This window comes from Callospermophilus lateralis, chromosome 1 (genome assembly GCF_048772815.1).
Source record: "Callospermophilus lateralis isolate mCalLat2 chromosome 1, mCalLat2.hap1, whole genome shotgun sequence".
Classification (NCBI taxonomy): Eukaryota; Metazoa; Chordata; class Mammalia; order Rodentia; family Sciuridae; genus Callospermophilus; species Callospermophilus lateralis.
Window position 1 is genome coordinate 47,629,687 of NC_135305.1, and position 21,480 is coordinate 47,651,166.

The 21,480-nt window shown below is 34.6% G+C and overlaps 1 protein-coding gene across 1 annotated transcript in view; it reads right to left on the minus strand.

The window, feature by feature from the left end:
• Positions 1-966: 966 nt before the first annotated feature.
• Positions 967-21,480, minus strand: part of Cadps2 (calcium dependent secretion activator 2) — a 501,039-nt gene continuing 480,525 nt past the window's right edge. Inside the window, exons 27-28 of the mRNA XM_076861895.2 lie at positions 7,124-7,228; positions 967-1,850 (exon numbers count right to left, since the gene is read on the minus strand). Of these exons, the coding sequence (XP_076718010.2) occupies positions 1,677-1,850; positions 7,124-7,228 (279 nt within the window). The 3' untranslated portion in view covers positions 967-1,676. The remainder of the gene's footprint in view (positions 1,851-7,123; positions 7,229-21,480) is intronic.

The following is a 21,480-nucleotide window of genomic DNA, read 5'->3' on the forward strand; positions in this document are numbered from 1 at the left end:
AATACTATATAGTAACCTTCAACAGATTTTGTGAACTAGTTTAGCTACATAATCACCATTTATAACACTTCAGAGAATACATTTGGAGGTTCAAGTTAATTAATTTCTAAAGTTTTAAAACATAACTTTGCATGGGTTCAGGGCTATTTCCACTCATTTTGTGTTAACTGACTTCACTGAAAAATTACTAATAAGCTGGGCTAATGGCACACAGCTGTAATACCAGACACTCAGGAGGCTATTGCAGGAGAATCCCAAGTTTGAGGCCCTGTCTCAAAAAAAATAAATAAATAAAATAATAATAATAATAAAAAGGGCTGGATTTTTAGCTTAGTGGTAGAGCTGGATTGTTACTAGTATTGCAAAAAACAATTACTTACAAATATAGCTGGGGGGAGATATATTCCTATAGTCTTGGCTACTTAGGAGGCTAAGGCAGGAGGATTACTTGAACCCAGTTGTTAGAGGCAAGCTTGGACAATGCTTTAATACTCATTCTCAAAAAATTACTTATGAATGAATGCAGCAGCACAATATTCTAGTATATTTTAGGCAAAATTACAAAAATAAAAATTCACATAAAAATTAGAAAGCATACTACTACTACCTTTCCAATTCCTCACAAGAAAATATTATGAGAGAATTATCAGTAAGAGTGCCAATTGCTAGTGAACATTACAAGCATTACTAATTATTAGTTAACATTAATTACTAATATATACTATTTGAATATGTAATGTCTCCTTTGCTATGGCTATAAACTGTTATAATAATAATTTTATCAAATCTGTGCACCTACTAGGTACAAAATAAAGTGCTTATTAAATTGAAAGCAAACAAATACCACAAAAACCAAAGACACAAAGCCAGAAATTTGGGAGGTTTGAAATACTGCAAACATATTTTACTGCATTTAATCTATACAAGTCTAATAAATACAGAAGTTGTTATGACCAATGAATTTTTATTGCCTGCAAGCTGTTCTATTTAGAAGTAGGGGAGTATGGTATGTTGATGGAAGCACACCTTGAAATTTCTTACACTTGAAAGAAATTGTTCAGAATGGAACAAGACACAAGCCATTGTATAATCTAGTCTATGTTTGGAGCTGGCAGTCCTTTAAGCCCAGGACAACACTTGCAGACCAATTTAGAGTAATGAAAACCAAGGTCAAAGTTTTTATACACACCACAACACTGGTAAATTAACTACAAAACAATCTTTGTGCATAAATTATAAATTTTAAGGTATACATCATTTTAACAAAGGTACAATAGGGTTGGTGCAGTGATCAGAAGTAGCTTCTCACAATGTTGTATCATGGGAAATACATATCTCTTTACACACAGGACATTACTTTGATGGGAAAAAAAAGAGGTTGAATTTGCTAATTAAAAAAAAAATGTTCATGTTCCAATCACAAACAAATAATTCTAGGTCAAGCTATACCACCAAGAAGGATCTTCTTCAAAAATATACTTGGCATTTTCCCCTTTAACTCAACCTCCAGGTTTACTTCTTACAGAAATACAAGAAGTTTTATTTGGTCAAGACATTAAATGTAATTACAAGGACAAGTTTAAAAAAAAAAAAAGCACAAACAAACAAACAAACAAAAAAAGCCCCAGAACAAAAACGAGTAGTCCAGGTCTTCCTTTCTCCAGAGCTGTGTGTCTTCAGCCCTCTTCTTCTTCATCACTGTCTTTCATGGTAATGCCCTGGAGTCCTCCACCTTCTGAAACAGAGGCGGTGGCCTCCTCAACTGTTAGCCGTCTGTGCAGGGTCTCATATGTCTTACTGTTCAGTGTTCCTTCCAACACACCCTGTAGTCGGAAGTCCCTGTAGGTTTTCTGGAGGAAGAAGAGAGAATTTTCTTAGATAAGTTATATTAACCATTTGTATGTATGTCCGTATGTACAGGTATATACACTCAGGTGGCATTTCAAAAATCATGTTGGAAAATCCACTAATGAATTCAGATTGTAACTACCTGTGTCAGTCATCTTGTTGGTGTATTTCTGGGAAGAAAGATGGAATGAATGATTTTGAATAGTGCTACCCAAACTACAATCACTATGAATAGTTCAAAATGTTGTGATTATCAAATGACAGATTAGATCTCCTCCCCAAAATGTTCCTAATGACTCAGAATTTACTATTTGAATAATCTATAAAAAAGATAAAATGGTACATACTTTTTTTTTTCATAAAGATAATTTCTTGGTTTTTAAATTAAGAAGACTTTCCTTTAATACTGAAAGATTCATTTCATTTTATAGAATGCATAAATTTGGGAGGATAGGTGTATTATTAGTAAAAGAAGCTCACAGTTTTAGCATTTGTGAATTATAAAATGTATTTATATGTAATATCTTTATACTTTATAAAAATTTGTGTACACCTAAATGCTGAAGAATTTTGTCTTTTCTCTTTGAAATAACCTTAGAATAAGAAGTGCTAACTTCTGGCAAAAAGTTGCCATAGATAGGATGTAAAACAAGTATTTACATTTTTGTAAGACAATAAATTATAATTTATAACTTATATGTTCTACATAAAATAGAACAGAAATTATGTTATTATTTCTATACTGATTCTTAAAACTCCTTATGTGGCACTTAAAATATGTGACTTATAAAGCTCTCCTTATGGGCTAGAGATATAGCTCAGTGGGTAGAGTGCTTGTCTCGCATGCACAAGGCCCTGGGTTTGATCCCAGCACCACAAAAAAAAAAAAAAAAAAAAAGCAAATTTCTCCTTATGTTTTTTTTTTTGGTGGTGTTGAGGATCAAACCCAGGGCCTTGTGTATGCAAGGCAAACACTCTACCAGCTGAGCTATATTCCTAGTCCTTATATTCACTTTTATTTTTAAAAACATTTTTTTAAGTTGTAGATGGACACAATGCCTTTATTTGTTTTTATGTGGTGCTGAGGATGGAACCCAGTGTCTCACATGTGGTAGGCAAGTGCTCTACCACTGAGCCACAACCCCAGCTCCTTTATGTTCACTTTTTAAAGTATGATTATCTTCACATATTTTTCATGACTAAACAGGGTGGTATATTATCATTATTATTTTTTTCTTGAATGTAGAAACAAAGAGAAAATGAAGATACTTCATCCAATGGAGTCACTTCAAAGACCATTTTGAATGCTAAATATCCTTTATAATTCTTTTACTGTCCTGTGTGAGATTTTTAGTATTAAGTAGCCAGACTTTAAAGGACTGGTCAAAATATCAGTCAGTATATATCAATATGCCATGTTCTGTTCTAAATGATTGCTGGCAGTCACTTTGTTTTTGGTCATTATTTATACTTAATAGATGAAAAAAGTTAAATAAGAAGGAGAGACACTGTCTTTCATGGTCACAAATCATAACTCCAGCAGCTGGAGTAAGAGAGATGCTTGATTTTACTTAATAGATGTATTCAGAATACTTCTATCACAACATCCAGAAAATATCAGAACATTCAGACAGGTGAACTGATGGTACATTCACATGAGTTAGAAAGTGTATCTGAGGCTCCTCCATTAACACACCTGGCCTAAACAATTTATACAAAATTTTCTTAAATTTCACAATTTTCTTAAGAGATCAATTCTATTTTCACTGAAATTTGAAAGTTTTTGAAGACATACAATTCACCATCCTTCTCTTTCTCATCTGAATGAGCTTATTTTGAGAAAGTTACAAATTTATTCTAAATCATAAGTTGTTATGAATAAAGTGGTATGATCTTATACTAAAACTCATGGTAACACTCATCAGAGACAGCAAAGTAATTCTGAAATGCCAATTTTTGTCTAGAGAATCTGGTGACCTTAATATACATGGCATGAGTACCCCAGAGATTTGTGTTCAAGTCTATCATTACTTTGTAGTCAGACTAACAGCACACTGAGCACATAAAATATTCACTCACAGATGACGAATTTGACATCGATTACTATTACAATTACTATTGTCACACTGAGTGACAATTGTATATTGAGCTTTGGGGTCTAACTTTCTTACTTTACTAGAATAATTTTCCTTAAGACTTAGCTTAATTATCAACAAATTGGCCAGGACATACTTGAATTGTGGCTTTCTCCTCAAGGGCTTTCTGATTTACATACAATTAAGGCCACTTCCTTATTCTATTAGCAAGTAATAAGCAGTTAGGCGAGGTACAAGGTAGACATCCTGCAATCTCTGTTTCTCTAGGACTCACAAAATGTTACAGCACCTGCACATCTACCCTGGCTGCTGCAATGGCCTTGGTGGCTCTTATTTAAGACAAGTGCCTGCCTCAGTGCGCTGCTCACTTGTTTTCTTTTCTCCTAACAAAAAAAAAAGGCAATGGATTTATGTTATCTACTTTTAAATACCCTTCGACCACTAGAAAGAACACAAATTCAACAGCCACTTTTATTATTTGGCAATTCTACTTTTTTTCCTTCCCCAATAAATCATTTTGATGTCAAAACTTCAGAAGTAATTTCAGACTTTTGTGGAATCTTCCTGGGGTATATTTTGTTTCATTTTCTTAGCAATATGAGTGAACCACTATGTGGACAGGACAGAGTTGGCTATCAGATAAGTTTTGATGACCTCTGGGTTTCTATGGGCACAGAAGAATGGCAAGGCCTGTGAGGAGTAAGAGAGACTTCTAGTCAAAGGGCTTGACTCCTAGGTTAAATGCACAACTCTGCTGTAATAAGCAGGCCAAGTCCAAGTGACTTGGGTGGAAGTCCACTTAGAGGCCTTCACAATTCTATACAAGTGTTATTGAATAGCTTCCTAAAAATTCATAGGAGAATGACCATTATAAACAAAACCAGACAGATTCTAAATAATAATAAAACTATCTATGAAATTGTTTATATTCAAAGTAAAGAAAAAATAATTAGGACACTAATTTATTAATTCACCTTGAATATAGTCATTTTTAATTATTAAAAAGAACTCTATGACTTGTTTAAATGTATTAGCCCAAGAAAGCAGTGGCTGAGCCTTGGGAATTGCTTATGAAAAGCAAAACATGAAAAGTCAAACATTATATATGAAATCTAATTTTATATTTATCAATTTTGATTATTGATAACCATAATGAAGAATATATTAAAATAAGATGAATTTAATGAACTAGTGCACAATAAAAATATCACTGTATAATTTATAAAATTACTAATTGTTCTTTTCTGACAAAATATTCACTGGTGAGAGTACTTAAAATCTACTCTTAGCAAATTTTATATATATAATACACTGTTATTAACTGTCATCACATTGTACCCTTGAATATAAATAATTTTTATTTGTCAATTATACCTCAGTAAAACTGAAAATAATTTCACTGTTGCTTGATGATTACTTATTTAGACGTGTAAATGTGAGAAAAGGATTAACTTTGAAGAAAGGAATGATAGGCAAATAAAAAATGGAGATTTTAATTCTCAAAACAAAACAAAGATCTGAACAATCTTCGAGCTAACACTAGTTGGCTGAATATGTAACTTCTAACATCCTGAACACAGGAGACACTGATTTGAAAATATGGCTGCTGGCCAAGATAACCAGCTAATCCTAGTATGAATCACAACATGAACAGATAGATATTTTTGGAAGGTAAATACATTATGGTGATTCTCTTTTATGAAAAACAAACTTCATGTAAAAGCTCTCCAAGTCATATTTACAGAAACAAGGAAGAAACAATGGAGAATTAAGCTGAATGTGAATGAATCCAGTGCTTATAGTTTTGTAAAAAAATAAATTATAGCGCCTGATAAGAGGTGTGTTGGATCAAATATATTTTGTCCACTGAATGTAGTGTGTACGCAGAATATTAATATGCTACGAGTGCCAGTTACTTTACTAATTATTTATGATTGATCACCATTAATATTATTGTAGTTTTTCAGGTTTGTTTCTACCTCTCTGTAGATTGGCCAGTTTGATTTTGGAACAGAATTTTCCTGTTTGTGATTCTTTCTAACCTGTGATAATCTATGTCTTCATGGCACAAAAATTTCATATTTGAATTAGATTGCAAAACCAACACAGTGACAGAAATCATTTAAATTTGGAAACTTTCAAAAAATAATGTAAAAGAGTGATTCTTCACAAACCTTAGCAAGTATTATACTCCTCTGAAGGGTTTGTTAATATATAGATTGCTAGGCTTACCCTCGATTCCAAAGGTCTGTGGCAGGTCCCAAGAACTTGTAGTTCCAAGTTCCCAGGTGATGCTGCTAATGCTGTGTCAGGAATAACACTTTGAGAACCAGTGTGCATGTGTGTACATATATATACATATGCAAACATTTACATTATGTGTATGAGCACCCACACCTGTGTACCATCAATATAAATAAAATGAAAGTAAAGACCTTCATTTAAAGAAACATTTGGTCAGTAGCATAGTTACATTTTTAGCCATAAGTGGAATTGTCTCAACTTTAAGAAAAGTTAAACTTGGGATAAATCTTTTGCTTTTACTAGAATTTACAAATTGCAAAAAATCATGTTAAAGAAATATTTTATAGCCACTACTCACTTGATATAACACATAAGTTATTAACTTTTCTCTTTAAGAGCAAGAGAAAATGCAAGGTTGAAATGGCCTGTTGAACTTACATGACATCTGCATTAGTAATTCTGGATGGTCTCCAACACTCAAACTGGTCACCTTTTCTGTCTAAGAAGGGACATGCTTACAAAAGAATTTAGGTAGTGACAATGTAATACTTTCATGCCAATATATAATAAAATAATCGAGATTCTCCTTATTCTATTGACAAATACAGTTCAAAGCTCTCATAATGATACATGATCCTAATGAGTATGAAATGAATGAATTATGGAAGAACATTTTTATTCTTAAGAAACATGCTAGTGGACTTATGTGTATCATCTTAAAATGTGATTACTCACTGATATTCTTTTATTAGTTCAAAAAAAGAGCGTTATTTGGTAATCTAGGTAAAGATGGAAATAAATGGCAGCACATCGCTGTTAATGTTATGCTTTTTAAGTACTTACTCTGTTATATCAAACCTTAGTTTGGTATGACAATATATGCATTATTATTTATAGTTTCATGGGCAATTGACATCTACACACATTTCATTTACCTTCACAATCTTGATGAGCGTCTTCAGTTGGTAAATATGAAGCTGCAGGTCTAATCTATCAGCCAACCAGACGCAAATGACTTTCATGGAATTGCTGTACCATTGCTGGAAAGAAGGATGGGGGCAGAAGGGAGGAGAACAAAAAAGAAAACAACCTCTACAGTATTCATTTAACAGATTTGGTAATGAGGGGGTAATGAAACACTCTGAAATGACCACAGATCAGCACTTGAAGTCAATAATGCTATAATTTCCTGTTAACAGAATTGTATGTTTTGCTAGGAAATCTGCTAAATTGACCTAGGCTGTGCTTTACATGAATTAACATTACAGTCTTTCAGCTGTAACATATTCATGGGAAACAGTGTTTTTGCACTTTGCAGCCTAGTGGCCTGCTTTGTAATTTGTGAGTAACAATGGGTACAAAATACATATTATGGAGCTGAATGGAGAGCCAAGCAGCAGAGAATAACTGGTAAATTATTTTCAAAAGGAAAATTTCCTATTAGACTGCATGTTATGTAAAACTCAAATGGTAAATGTGCTCTGGCATAAGCCATGTTGTCCAATAACTAGAAATAACATTTTGAATGAGGGGTGGCAAAAAAAAAAATACCCATCAAAAATAACATCAGTCCTCAACCGTACCTTTTACCTACTATCAGTTAGGTATTTGCCAAGATTTTTTGAGATAACAGAAAGGAACAGGAGCAAAATGGAACTCTTGTGTCTTAAAAGAATTACAAAAAAGACATGATTGACCAGATTATGAAAGAATCTGTTTCATTTTGTAAGTGTTTTTAGGGGGTTTGGACTTTTTCTCTATTGACTACAACTCCCTTGAGGGGAAAACTGAAATTCTTCTCTAAATGTAATATCTTGCTTCTATTTAATGTATATGAGAAGAAAAAAGAAAGAAATTTTGTTTCCTATTTTCAAAAAAAGTCCAGCATGGATGGTGACTATTTAAGGGAGTAAGTGACAAAGCTAGTTTAGATAATAATGCTGCTCATTCAGGTAACAGAAATATCAATGGCCATTCAGCACTTTGCAAAAGACCAAAAGAGTTTTTAAAAGAGAAGTGATTTTTGCCTTGCTTGTATACACAAACAGAATGCCAGGACAGCTATGTGTGATCAGATACATGGTTTTAGGTACTCAAACACAGGAAAAAGTCTTAAATATTTTTTTGTCCACAATAATAAAATAGTACATTTAACATCTAAGAGAAATATTAAGGTAGACATGAGTGAAGTTCGTCTAGATTTGTATTTATTAACACTGTTCTGATACATTTCAATATAATAGAAAATGGCATTTTATGCATAAATTAAAAATGAATTAGTTTTATATTTTACCATTTATTTCTACTAATTTGTTATTTTGCTGAACATACATGCATAAAATCAGGTAAGCAAATTAAAATGAGTAACTGACTTCCTAAATTCTATCAATCAAGGGATAACTAAAAATGTCAAAGTTTCTAAATTGTAAGATAGATGGTTTTTTTTTTTAATGTTATAAATGCACCTAGTTTCATTCCTTCCTAAGGGATACTTTATTTTTCAGGACATGTAAAAATATTAGAAACAATTTTATAACATGAGATACCTATACTTCTAAATTCTTAAAAAAATAAACTGCTAGTAAATTCAGTACCTTAGTGATATGTGAGATCTCAAAATATTTTATAGGCACATACTCACTTTACTTTCTGATTTTTAGTTTCTATACTTCCTTATTGCAAATTATTTACAGTCTCAACTTCTTGAGTTCTGTTTTTATGCAGATAAACACAGGTATATACTGCAATATTGAATGAGTATGCCAAATTAAGATCCTTACCCCACACCACTCTCCAAATAATCTGAAAACTAAAATGTTGTCAAAGTGGATTAGACTCTTAAAATTAGAGTCTTTTTGGAGTGAATAGTAAAATTTTTGATTTTATTGGAGGAGAGAAAAATACTACATATTATATGAAATCTTGTAAAACTACATCAGTTTATCTGTCAAGATTGTGCAGCTACATAGTAAGCTGCATAAGTATGAGGGAAATGAAAACAGTTAAAATTACTCCATGTGCATCTTTATGTTCTTAAAAAATCTGTTTCCATTTCTCATTGTATGTAAGGTTACTTATGATTACATAACAATTGAAAGGGCCTTTAATGTAACACAGAAAGTTATTGATAAGCCTTCCTTAAAAATATGACACCAAAATATTAATAGAAGGGATTTAGGAATAAAATAACCTATAGTTAACTATAAAGATAGTAAAAAGAGAACTCTTAGTAAAATGGTTAAGCATTCTCTTACTTGGAAGGCAATATGTTATTCTACAAGGAAAAGTCTCTGAGAATAATTATCCTATCTGATGAGACTGTATATTTTTGGCTCCCAGGTCAGTCTCTTAAAGAAGAATTACAGCTTAACTGAGCAGATGATTAAGGGAAAGCAGTAGTTTAGCTCAGAGCTTAGCCTATGCTGCCACTGAGAATAGGCGACCAAGGACAAAATTGCCACTACATTGCTGCTTTCTTGCATATGGTGAAACTGGAGGCAACCTTCCACCCCACAAAGAAACAAAGCCACCAACATAGAAAGGTCCAGCATTTTCCTAATTCTGGTACTGAAATTAATGTATACTTCTTTTGAGAGCTGAAAATATAGCCAGTCCCATTTTTTTCATCTTGAGAAAAGAGTCAAAATTAGGTGAGCTTCATTTCTCTCCACAGAACCAAATCGAACCAACCTCCAGCATCAAACAAAGAAAAGAAATACTTGAAAAGGGCGAATGTGCAGTAAAGTCCAAACATTAGGGAATGCCTTTTCATTTTGGAGAAGTTAATTTTATCAAATAACTTGGTTGACTATTCACTCTTCCCTTCAGGGGATGACAGGGAAGGGGCTCCACACCCACACTGAAGCCAAAGGCTTGGCATTACTGTTTTATTCTTTGCTTTGGTCTACACAGGAATAAAGCGGTAACTGTATATTTTACAGTTTTTTTTTCCTACATCAATCCATGACAGCAGCCTACCACTTTAACAAAAAATATGTTTTTTTTTTTTTTCTTTTTGTGGTTCATTCAACTCTTGTAAGGGCATGCATTACTCACTTCATTTTCTTGAGATATCTCTTTTAAAGCGAAAATAAAAGAAAAGGAAAGGCTAGGGTTGACTCTGTGAGACCCTTGTATTTATTCACACTTATTGTGCATGACTGTAGACTGGTAAATCATATTAGCAGCCCGTCTCCCCATCAAGCTGCTACTTGCTTTCCAGCCCTGGGAAGGTTCAACAAATCAACAGGAGCACGGAAAACAGAACATCAGTCTAATCTAGTGTTTAAGGTGAAGTTTTCAAACCCAATCTAAGAAGATCTTTAGAGCAAGCAACAAGCTGAAGGGCTCAGAAGGTGGTATTGACGATGAAAGAGTGTTGAAATATTGAGAAGCGCAGCACTTGTGCATTTTTAATAACAAGAGGGTCAACAAGGACACAGCTCCCTCAGTGCCAGGAGTTGCCACTGACTATGGAAATTGCCACACCAGGGCTATAAACGCTTGCAGTTCATCAGCTTTCTTAAACAGTTCATCAGCTTTCTTAAACACCCTGAACCCCCTCAGTGGACCTTTAGTCTTGAATTAACAAACCAAAGCAATGAAAGAGGGTGCAGTCTGAATGGCTGGCATTGATCCCCAACTGTGTCAGCACTGCTACAGGCCCTGAAAAACTCTCTCCATTGTCAATAGAAATTGACAAACCTCCTCTCCTAAATAGTGCAGCTGAGCCGGGCGGGATCCACGCAGCTGTAAAGGGCTCTGCTCTTGGGGCCCGGGAGCACTAACAATAGAACAAGCATGAGCTCTTTGTCAGTCCCAGACTCGGCAATTTTCTAACAAGGATTAAAGTTGTTTCTCCGCAGAGCTGGTGAAAAGAGATTTAGCAACATACCGTGCTTTCTTCATGCAAGTTAAAGAGAAGTAGTTAAGGAATTTCATTATTCTGTTGACCAGTGGAAATACAAAACAAATATATTAAATATGCACAACTCCCTTTTTGCCTCGTTTATAACATTTTGAGGATGATTCCATTAAATATAACACTTATCACCTGGAAACAAGCCCTTCACATTTATTTTGGAAGTTTTATTTTTCAAAAATCCAGCTGCTTGCCACCTGGAATGAGGTCTCAATACATACTAATGCACAATGCCTTTAGACCCTCTGCGGTTGATATTCCTAAATCTGAATCACAAGACCCCATAGGGTTTATATATCACGGCTGCTTCAACCAAATGATTTCTGTCAGAATGCGGCTTCTGATGATGATGGAAAGGTAAAAATAGCTGGTTTGCTAGGGCACAAATCTGTGATATATTTTCTGCTTAAGTGTTTAGCTTTTTATTGATTATGAATTGGCACAACTAGTTTATTTATTTTCATTCTTCTCCAGCTATGCTTGTCTCAATAGGTGAACAACAGAAAAAAGAAAGAAAAAAGAACGGATAATTTTTACTGCAATAAAATGTGGAATGGCTAAATTTCCACAGTATGTATACATATTATCTTCATTTATTTCCAGAGAAGCTATTTTATAAGAGTTCAGTCACTGTGTTGAAATGAAATAACATCTAGAAAATCTCACCTTAGGAAATATGTTATTTTTAAATGTAGAATTGAATTGAGTGAAAGAATGAACACTATTTTTTAACTGCTGCAGGCTTTGAGATGATTGAGAAATATAAGCCATCCTTTTGGATCATTTAGCTGCTTCAGAGATCAATAAAAATTTAGAAAAATTAATGCCTTATGGGTCTACCAGTGTATTAAAAATATAAATGCATCATTATTCATCGAGTGTTCCTTTTGTCAACCTTTTGTCAACAATCTGCTTAATATGACTCTATTTGTGGTTCTACTTCTGTCATTTCCCATTTCTTAATACTCAAGTGCAAATTTTATATTATTGGGAAATTTGATACAGAAATGGCATTATTCCCTACCTCCCGCCCCCAATCCAGGCATCCCACTGAAACTATCATAACTAGATCCACAAAACAGATGCCCAAAGCATAAGCATTTTGCAAGTTTTAAGTGTGAGTTTTTTTGGTTGGCTTAGAATAGGATGAAGGGCTATACTTAAGGAAAACTGAAACCAGCCCATTACAGGTAAAAATACAGGAAGCATTCACTCCACCCGACACCCACCAAAATTACCAGCTAGGCCCAGAGATATTCTGGGAGGGGACAGACACAGAGCTGCATCTGGACATGGCAGCTCAGGGCTGTCAACATGAGAGCAAAAACCCATGAATGAAGAATCAGGGAGGGTGAGTAGTAGCCCCCTTTTAGATTATTTAGCTTTTTACTTGCCTTGTCTATACCTCAGTTTACCTCTAATAGTAGGGACAGATTTTTGTGCCCCTAGTTTTAACATCATGAATTTTGTATGATCTATACAACTGCTGTAAGTTTGGATTTGACTGTTAGAGGATAGGGCACGATGAATTTGTAATTCTTGTAAAAATTAACTGAGAGGAAAAGCCAAATTGTTATTCTTTTGGTTTTTATGTGCTGCTTCAATACAGCTTTTATTCTTCCAGACTAAAGAAAAATGCAAGTCTAGAATTCCTGAACTCTACTGTTTGTTATTTTGTTTGTAACTTATTCATTTTGGCTTCTTAACATAGAGACAGATACATTATAAAAATGAAACAATAAAATGTAATGAGGAATGAATGAGATTTATGAAAAAAACTATGAGTTACTGTTGATTTTATTACTAATATTGTTTGTATGAATTCTGATTTTAAAAGCATCTGATATTTTCTTTATCTCCCCTGGGAGGTTCAAGCGAATCATTCAAATTTCATTTAATTCTGACAAGAATCTTGATGAGCCCCTCATGGTGGTGCATGGTTTGGGAGGTTGAGGCAGGAGGATTGCGAGTTCAAAGCCAGCTTCAGCAATGGGGAGGTACTAAGCAACTCAGTAAGCCCCTGTCTCTAAATAAAATACAAAATAGGGCTAGGAATGTGGCTCAGTAGTTGAGTGCCCCTGAGTTCAAACCTGGGTACCAAAAAAAAAAAGAACCTTGATGAAGTGTATGTTATTATTCCCATTTTGCATATCTGAAAACTAAGTTTACATAGGTAGAAAATTGTGTTTGAAGAAGGCAAATTTCTACAACAAGTATAATAGGTGGCAGGTAAAGATTATTATATATGCTCCAGAGTCTGTGTAACAATACTATGTTATTCCATTTCCCCTTAGGAAACAGCCTGGATTTCTGTTCCATCAATATGATCTGATGCTTCTAGCAGAAAACCAAGAAAACAACTTCTCTCATTCCTGGTGGTTACTGACAGTTATCATGACACAGGATTGTACACAAATGCAGGAGCTGCCTCTGCATTGTTTCAGACCAGGTCATCAGTTTTCTTTCAGGTTGACGCAATCCACATTTCCATTTCCAAAGACCAGATATATTCATGAGTCCAATAATGTAACAGGTAAATAAGTTCCTTGAAGAACTGCACCCCCTATTAGGATAGCTAAATGGCTATTATGCTATTCATCTCTTGCATGTTCTCTTGTTAAAGTTGTTGGAAGTGCCATGCCCCCTTCATGTTTAAAAACAAAAAAACATTCTTTTTTCCATGGTAAAAAGAACAGTGTGCTGGATGCAGTGGAACACATCTGTAATCCCAGCAACTTGGGAGGCTGAGGCAGGACAATTGCAAATTCAAAGCAACTTAGATCCTGTCTCAAAATAAAACATAAAATAGGCTGGGGATGTGGCTCAGTGGTTAAGTGCCCCCAGGTTCAATTCCCCACACCAAACAACAACAACAACAACAACAACAGTACAATGTGAAAGAAAAATCCTCAGTTCACACAGAGGGGAACTCTATATATGTGACTTTCTTCATTTTTTTTTTAAACACAGATCAGAGAAATATTTGATTTACATCTTTTTCTTTGATGTGAAATAAAGTCATAAACTGTGTTTTTCAGTTTTTAAGCTTTACCACTAAGTTTTGCAAATTCTGAGCATTATATCAAGAAATAGAAACTGTAAAAAGTGCTAACATGGGAGGGTTGGCATATAGTAGGTGTCCAATAAATGTGTGTTGAATGCTGCATACACTTTTCTATCTTGTGATCTCTATACTTTCTCTACTCAAAAGTCCATGAATATAATAAAAGAGAGAGTTCTAGACAAATTGAATCTTCTTTAGTTACACAGCAGCATAAGTTATAACAAGACAAGTTACACAAACCAGGAACTACATAAGCTCTGTTCAGTTCACTATTCCTTCATTATTCCAAAATTTCCTTCATTCAAAATGCCCTGATTAACACTGACATTAAACCAGCCTCCCTCTCCATACTATGTACAGGGTATTAAAATCCATACTGTGTCATATTATGTGTCATCAAGTATTGAAGTGCCTCTGTAAGATTCTTTCCTGGTGCTAAAGAGAACAGTGACATAAAGTAAAAATTTCAGATGATCAGTTGTTCCATCCTCCCCTACTTGGTGACCAGTGATGGCATGCATACTGATTTGGTTAAACTCTTAAGAGAAATGATTAATTAATGGTTTGGCTGAACTCAGAAATCAATCTAGTTATGAGGGGATCTGTACCAGTTTGGGGCAAAGATATTTTCTAAGAATGACTCAGTCAGGCACTATGACTTTTTCATCTGGTTAAATAACTCACTTTGAATAGTATATGTAAATTTGTGGTCAACATTCCACTTTAAATTAGTAATAAAGGATCCTGATAGAGACTGTGGAATCTTAGAGCTTAAATTAAATAGTACAATTTAGTTTGGAGACAAAACTTAGTTCTCAGAATTAGCTGTTAGAAGGGTTTTCTACTTCAGATTTTTTTAAAAAGTGAGAAACATTCCAAATTTTGCTTTTGGTTGGAGTAAATATCTGTCTTTCTGCCTGCGGTTCATGGTCCACTCCTGTAGGAGCCATCTGGAGCAAACCTGCAGCTCTACTGCATGCTGGATTTTTGTATACCTTTGGTTTCTTGGCCTGCCAGTCCCTTGATTTGGACTTTTATTACCAACTTGATCTCCCTGACCAGATTCCTGTTAGCCTTTAAGACTCAGCTCATTCATTATCTCTGCTATGAAACTAATATTATTGCTTACAGAGAGAATTAGGTGCTCCCATATTTTCTGCTCCTAGCTCTCTATCCAGGTGTCTATAAGAATACGGCACAGTGTGGTATGTGTCTGCTTCAATCTGCTGTTGGTACCAACAGGCATTAACTGAACCTTATTTGTATTAGTATCTCCAGCCCTTAGCAGTGTCGGGCACATAGGCTGCATTACCTTTCTATTGAAGGACTACTTATTTTTAACTATTTAGAAATATAAAATGCTATATATGTGTGTATATCTATGTATGTATTTGTAGATATATCGATACACACAAAATAGCAGGATAGCATTTCAAAAGGGAAAAAAAAAGATTTATATCAGATTCACTATTGCCTTGAATCAAACTTCATTAATAGAAAAATAATTTAATAGATGCTAAAGTTGCAGAAACTTATTAAAAAGAAAGCAACATTTGGCTAGAAATTTTTAACACAAGACTAAAATGGAACTTAAAATGTGATAGTCTAATTTCATTTTAGGTGGCAGGTTAAAAAAAAAGGAAAAAGTACTGCAAATTAGTAAATGTCCATATCTATGTACATATATTAGTTTCCATATGTATACACAGATAGGCTAACATACAAGTTTGAGATGTTGATGTGCTCAACTCTAGACTGGTCCTTCAGAGACTGTCACCTCCAGCATATACTTAGGGTACTGACACCCACTCCTGGGGTTTATCTGGTCTGTGGGGCGTACATGCCGATATGGTGGCTTTCTTTGCTCAGGGTGTTTTCACCAGTGATTGTCCTGGACACATTCTCTACTTTTTGGCGTTGTGAGTGGTTTTTCAAGAAGGACACCAGAAAAATATTGTTGCTGTGGGAACATTGACCTCTGAGGTGGTATGAGAGCTCTCTTGGCTTTTGAGTAAAGAACACAGGAAAATAGAAAGGGAGAGTATGATCATATTTTGAAATCCTGGCATTTGATGTTGCAAGCTCTGGAACTAGGTCCAAAATGTTGGCACTAAACTTCTGAAAAATTTCCAATTATCCACTTGAAACAGAGAGACACATAAATATATAACATGGATAATCACTATTATCTATTTTGAAAGGGTATTGAATTATAGTTCTCTGTTGTATTTCCATTTGAAAAATTATCTGTGAATATATCATCTATTCTGCAGATGAAAAAGAAAACATTCTATGTGGAAATTTACCATTTCTCAAGAACACCTGTTTTGGATATAAATATGTAAGTTCCTTTAGGGCAGGAACCTCTCTATCTGTTTAATACTGTGCTCCAAGCTGCTAGGACAGTGTGTGATTTTTAAAAATTTTCAATTACCAGGTGTGATGGCATGCCCCTGTAATTCCAACTGCTAGGGAAGCTGAGGCAGGAGGATTACAAGTTTGAGACCAACCTAGGTAACTTAGCAAGACCCTCTCTCTAAATGAACAAACAAAAATAACAACAACAACAACAAACAGGGCTGGATATGTAGCTCTGTGATAAAGTACTCCTCAATTGTTCTTCAGAGCCAAAAATCAATAAAATCAATAAATACAGGTTAGATTGGAAAAATGAGAAATAAGAGGGACAGAACTTCCTATTATATAGAATCCTATTTAGTCATTGTGGCAGAGATATCTAACCATTTGGGGCAAAACCACTGTCAAACATCTGAATCCCAACAAGCACTACCATTCCTTACCCATGGTAATTGAGTGGTGAAATAGATTTGGTTTTAGACTTTATACATGCAAAACTTCGGTTGAATGAATATTCTCCATCAATAAACATATACAGATAGGAGTAACTAAGGAAAGTTGATAAAAAGAAATATAAGACAAATAGAGAGCCAAATTTAGGGAGATGTTATGTATTAGAATGCATGAGTAGAATAAGGCTTGCAAGAATCCTGTTCAGCCACATTCAAACACTGCATCCTATCCCTGGCTCTAAACCCAGAGCATGACCGAGGATACTTTGAGAAGTTTCAAAGGAAGCCACAAAGATGATTAAAGGGCTACAAAAGGGACCTAAGAAGAAAAGTTAAACAAATGGGGATTATTTATTCTGGAATAGACAAGTATGACAGATGCTTTAATAACAGTCTTCATATATAGGAAGGATTAGTACCTAGAGGATGCTGGCTACCTGCTTTTTGTTCTTCAGTAAGAGGAAAAGGGGAATGAAGAATTTAAGTGAGATAGGGGTTAGGATTTTCCATGAAAATATTTTGCCTACATGAAAACAACAAAGTTTAGATGTTCTCTTATCTAAAGCTGGTTGTCAGGAAATAAAGGGCTCTCTTTAGAGCTTAGATGTTTATAAGTCTCTTTAAAAATTAGTCTTTTAAATAGTTTCCTGTAAATGCATTCAATAAATACATTTAATGATGGTTTTGTCACAAAAGCCACTTCTGCACACAGATTTTTCTTTTGGTTGGATTTAGTCAATAGTCGCAACCTGGCTGCTACTGCTATGTCCACTTGTGAGTGGTGCCAATCCTGCAGAGGGGGCTGCAGAAAGGACCTGCAAATGAGGTGGCTCCCAGAGGGGGAGTAAAGAAAGTCACATAGAAAATGGCCTTGCAGCTGTGTGTTATTTGCCTATGAAGTTAGGATTGAAGGAAAGGAGAGTAGTAGTTATCAGTTCTGTGAAGATGCTGTACTGATCAACTGAAGGAGATGCTGATTTCTGGAAGCCTGGTCATTTTCTTTCATAAAACCATTAGTGGCCAGTTGAAGTCCAGGCATTCAAAGTCCACCAAGCCAAAACCAGTCTCTACAGACAAGAGGCAGAATTTCCAGACCATCTCTAGGTAAAAGGGACATGAAACAATATGAAATAAGGTTGGAAATGCTCAACATGTTGCTTATAATCCATTTAACACGTTCATAAAATCAGTAGAGAGAATGTTCTAATTTCTTCGGTGACTATTAAGTCATTGTTCCTGGCTTGGGTGGATGAATACAAAGTGCAGTTCTGCAACTGATGTTTAGAAATATTTCTTGATGAACATGAAAGTTCTGTTGCCTTCCATTCATCAAAGATAATTTTATCATTGCTCAAAGAGCTTAGGTGATCAGCAATAATTTTATTTTTTCCTTAATCAGGAAAAATCTCCAGTTTGTTTTTTCTTTTCTCTCTTTTTCTTCTCTTTCTTTCTTTTTCTTTTTTTTTTTTTTTTAAATTCTGAGCACAATTAAAGGTGAGTTAGGGCTCTGGTGAAAATCTAAAGAGCATCAGCAAATCTGAGCACTGCTCAGCTTTTGAATTGCTTTTCTACTTCTCAGTTCTTTTAAATGGTTTTCTATGGCAGGAACATTTTTCTTAATTAGTCACAGCTAATTAGTGTTCTGGCATAGACAAGTAATCAGAAATGTCAGAGCTGCAAGGCTACATCTCCCTAATCCTTTGATAATAATTTAGCCTCCTGGGAGGGCCCCAAGCTGCGGTAAGTAGTGACTGACAATAAGGCAAAATTAGGTGGGCAGCAGACCATTAGGATAGAAAAATAAAAAGCACTACCGAATCCTGCTGAGCACCATCAGGCAACTAACTGCACTGCCAGATGAGGTGCCTGTTTAAGCCTGTGTTGTTAATTAGCTGATTCTACCAGACCTGCCACATATGTCCAGGTGCCTCATGCAAAGATGCGTACTTCTGGGCATGTGCCAAATGACAATTGTGTTCCATGATCACATTTCAAGAATCTATATAGGAAGTCCACATATTTCTTGAAGATCCTTTTGAATTATCAAAGAAATAAGATCAACAAGCTACAATACATTTTCTTGTTGAGTTTTTTTTAGGCAATTAGGCACGCTTATCTCAAGTTTCTCAGGTTTTAATTTACCAACAGCTTAGATTCAAATGAGGGCCTTTGGCCTCTCTGAACAGCGTCTGGACTTGCCAAAGCTATTTTGGCATACACCATACATCAAAAGTAGATCCTTTTATAAATCCTTACACTTACAAATAATAACTTAACATTAAAATGAGGATTATTAACTCAAATGAACCAGACAGCTGTAATTCTGTAATTCGAGAGCAGAGGTTTTAAAGAGAAACAAACTTTGATGGTGGAAAAGCTAAGGCTCAATCTCCAAATGCCACTTATGAGGCAAATGGGACAACAGAGAGAACAGGTTTGACCATGAGTAGCTTTAAAAGAGGTCAAACAACTTCAATGTGAGTCAGAATACTGCAGGTAAAAGCAGGAGTATACACAATTAAAACCCCAAAACAGCATCTGGAAGACAATGTGTTAAAGCAGTTAATGGCAGAGCTAAAAGATGTGAGACGTGAGATGAATACATACTGCTCCTAGAAAACATTTAACAGGCAAATAGTCAAACTTTTGATCTACCTTTAGAACACAATAAGGTACCAGGTACACAGCATAACAATATTTACAAATCAATTATTTCAGACAGCCTCAAGCACATCACTGAACTTACATTATCCATTCTTTTCTATTGAGGGAGAATAGTGATTATGATGTGGGAATAATATTAGTGTGTGAATTTTAACAGAAAAAGCATGATTGGGAATAATAGGTCAATAATTAATATTTTACATTTTTACAATTTTACATATTACAAAAATTTTTATATCAAAGTAAAAACAAAAAGGAAACACACTTTCTTGGGAATCTGTATTAATTTGGGTAGTCTATGTAACAACTGTCTAGTAATTTGAAAGTAAAAATTCATTGAAAAGAGGAAAATTGCTATTTTTAAATCAATTATAAGAGAATATATAAGAGAATATATATATTCTTATAAGAGAATATATCTGTAATGTCTTAAAATGATAAGAAATGCAAGAATGCAAAGACAGTCTTACATCTTAATGGGTTCTAGTCTGCATTCCTAATGAAGAGGCTGATGACATACCTGCAAAAATTCACTCAAAGAATATGACTGTAAAAGTACATCATCAGCTCTAAATACTAATGACCAAGTGTTTTACAGAAAGAAAGTTTTATCTAGCTGGGTGCAGTGGCACACACCTGTAATCCCAGTGACTCAGGAGGCTTAGGCAGGAGGATCCAAAGTTCTAGGCCAGCCTCAGCAATTTAGTGAGATTCTGACTCAAAGAATAAAATGGGGAAAAGGGGTAAAAGTTTGGTGGTAAGAGTACACCTGGGTTCACAGCCCAGTACTGCCAAGAAAAAAGTTTTATATAATAATTTTTCTTAACCATGTATCTTATCCATGTTTAGTTGGTTTCAGCTATTCTTAGGAATTTAAAATGGTAATAAATTAAAGTTAAGAATAGTAGCATCGATACTACCAAGGCCAAATAAACTCCTGCATTAAAAAGCTTGGACATTTCACGCTAAATTTAAAAAAAAAAAAAATCCCCTTCTTTCTTATTTGGGATTGTAGAGACAAATAAGAGTACATAAGTGCAAAATTAGCTTTACATTCATTTGAAATACTTTCATTTGTTTTTCCTTTTATCATAGCATAAATGGGCTATTAAACCTATTTATATAGCTTAGGTCAATTTGGCTCCAAATGTTCAATTTAGTTTCTTCACTAGAAAGTAAGAATTCTTTTCATGGAAAGTCCTTAGAAATTAATTCTTTATGAAACACTGTTTGGATGAATATAACTGATTAACTATCATTTAAAGAATTACTTTTAATTTCACAAGGTATCATAACAATATTTTAAAAAAATCTCATTGAGATGAAACTCCTCAACAATTAAATATTTAATCAGTTTATAACACAAGAGAATGTGTAGTCTGCATGATTTGCCAATTAGATCCTGCACCCTGGTGTGCCTTCAGCAACAGGAAAGCTAAAGTGAGATTGTTCCAAGGGACTCAAGATGGGCAACGCCCACCAAGCTTACAAAGGCTGAGTTAGGCAGGCTTAGATGCACTTCAGTCAGCTCCCAGTTGCCTTCACATGTAATGTTCCTGGAGCTTAGGAAATGAAAACAGAGGGTGATGTTGTGGTAATTACAGTAGATGTCAGTTCTGACTTCTGACTCATCACCATTTTCTAGTCCAGAGAACCAGAGCTCTCCAGGAACTCCCCAGCATCTCTCCTGACATATGGACACCTGTGGCTTATTCTATTTTTTTTTTTTTTTTTTTAAAGAGAGAGTGAGAGAGAGGGAGAGAATTTTTTTTAATATTTATTTTTTAGATTTCGGTGGACACAACATCTTTGTTTGTATGTGATGCTGAGGAT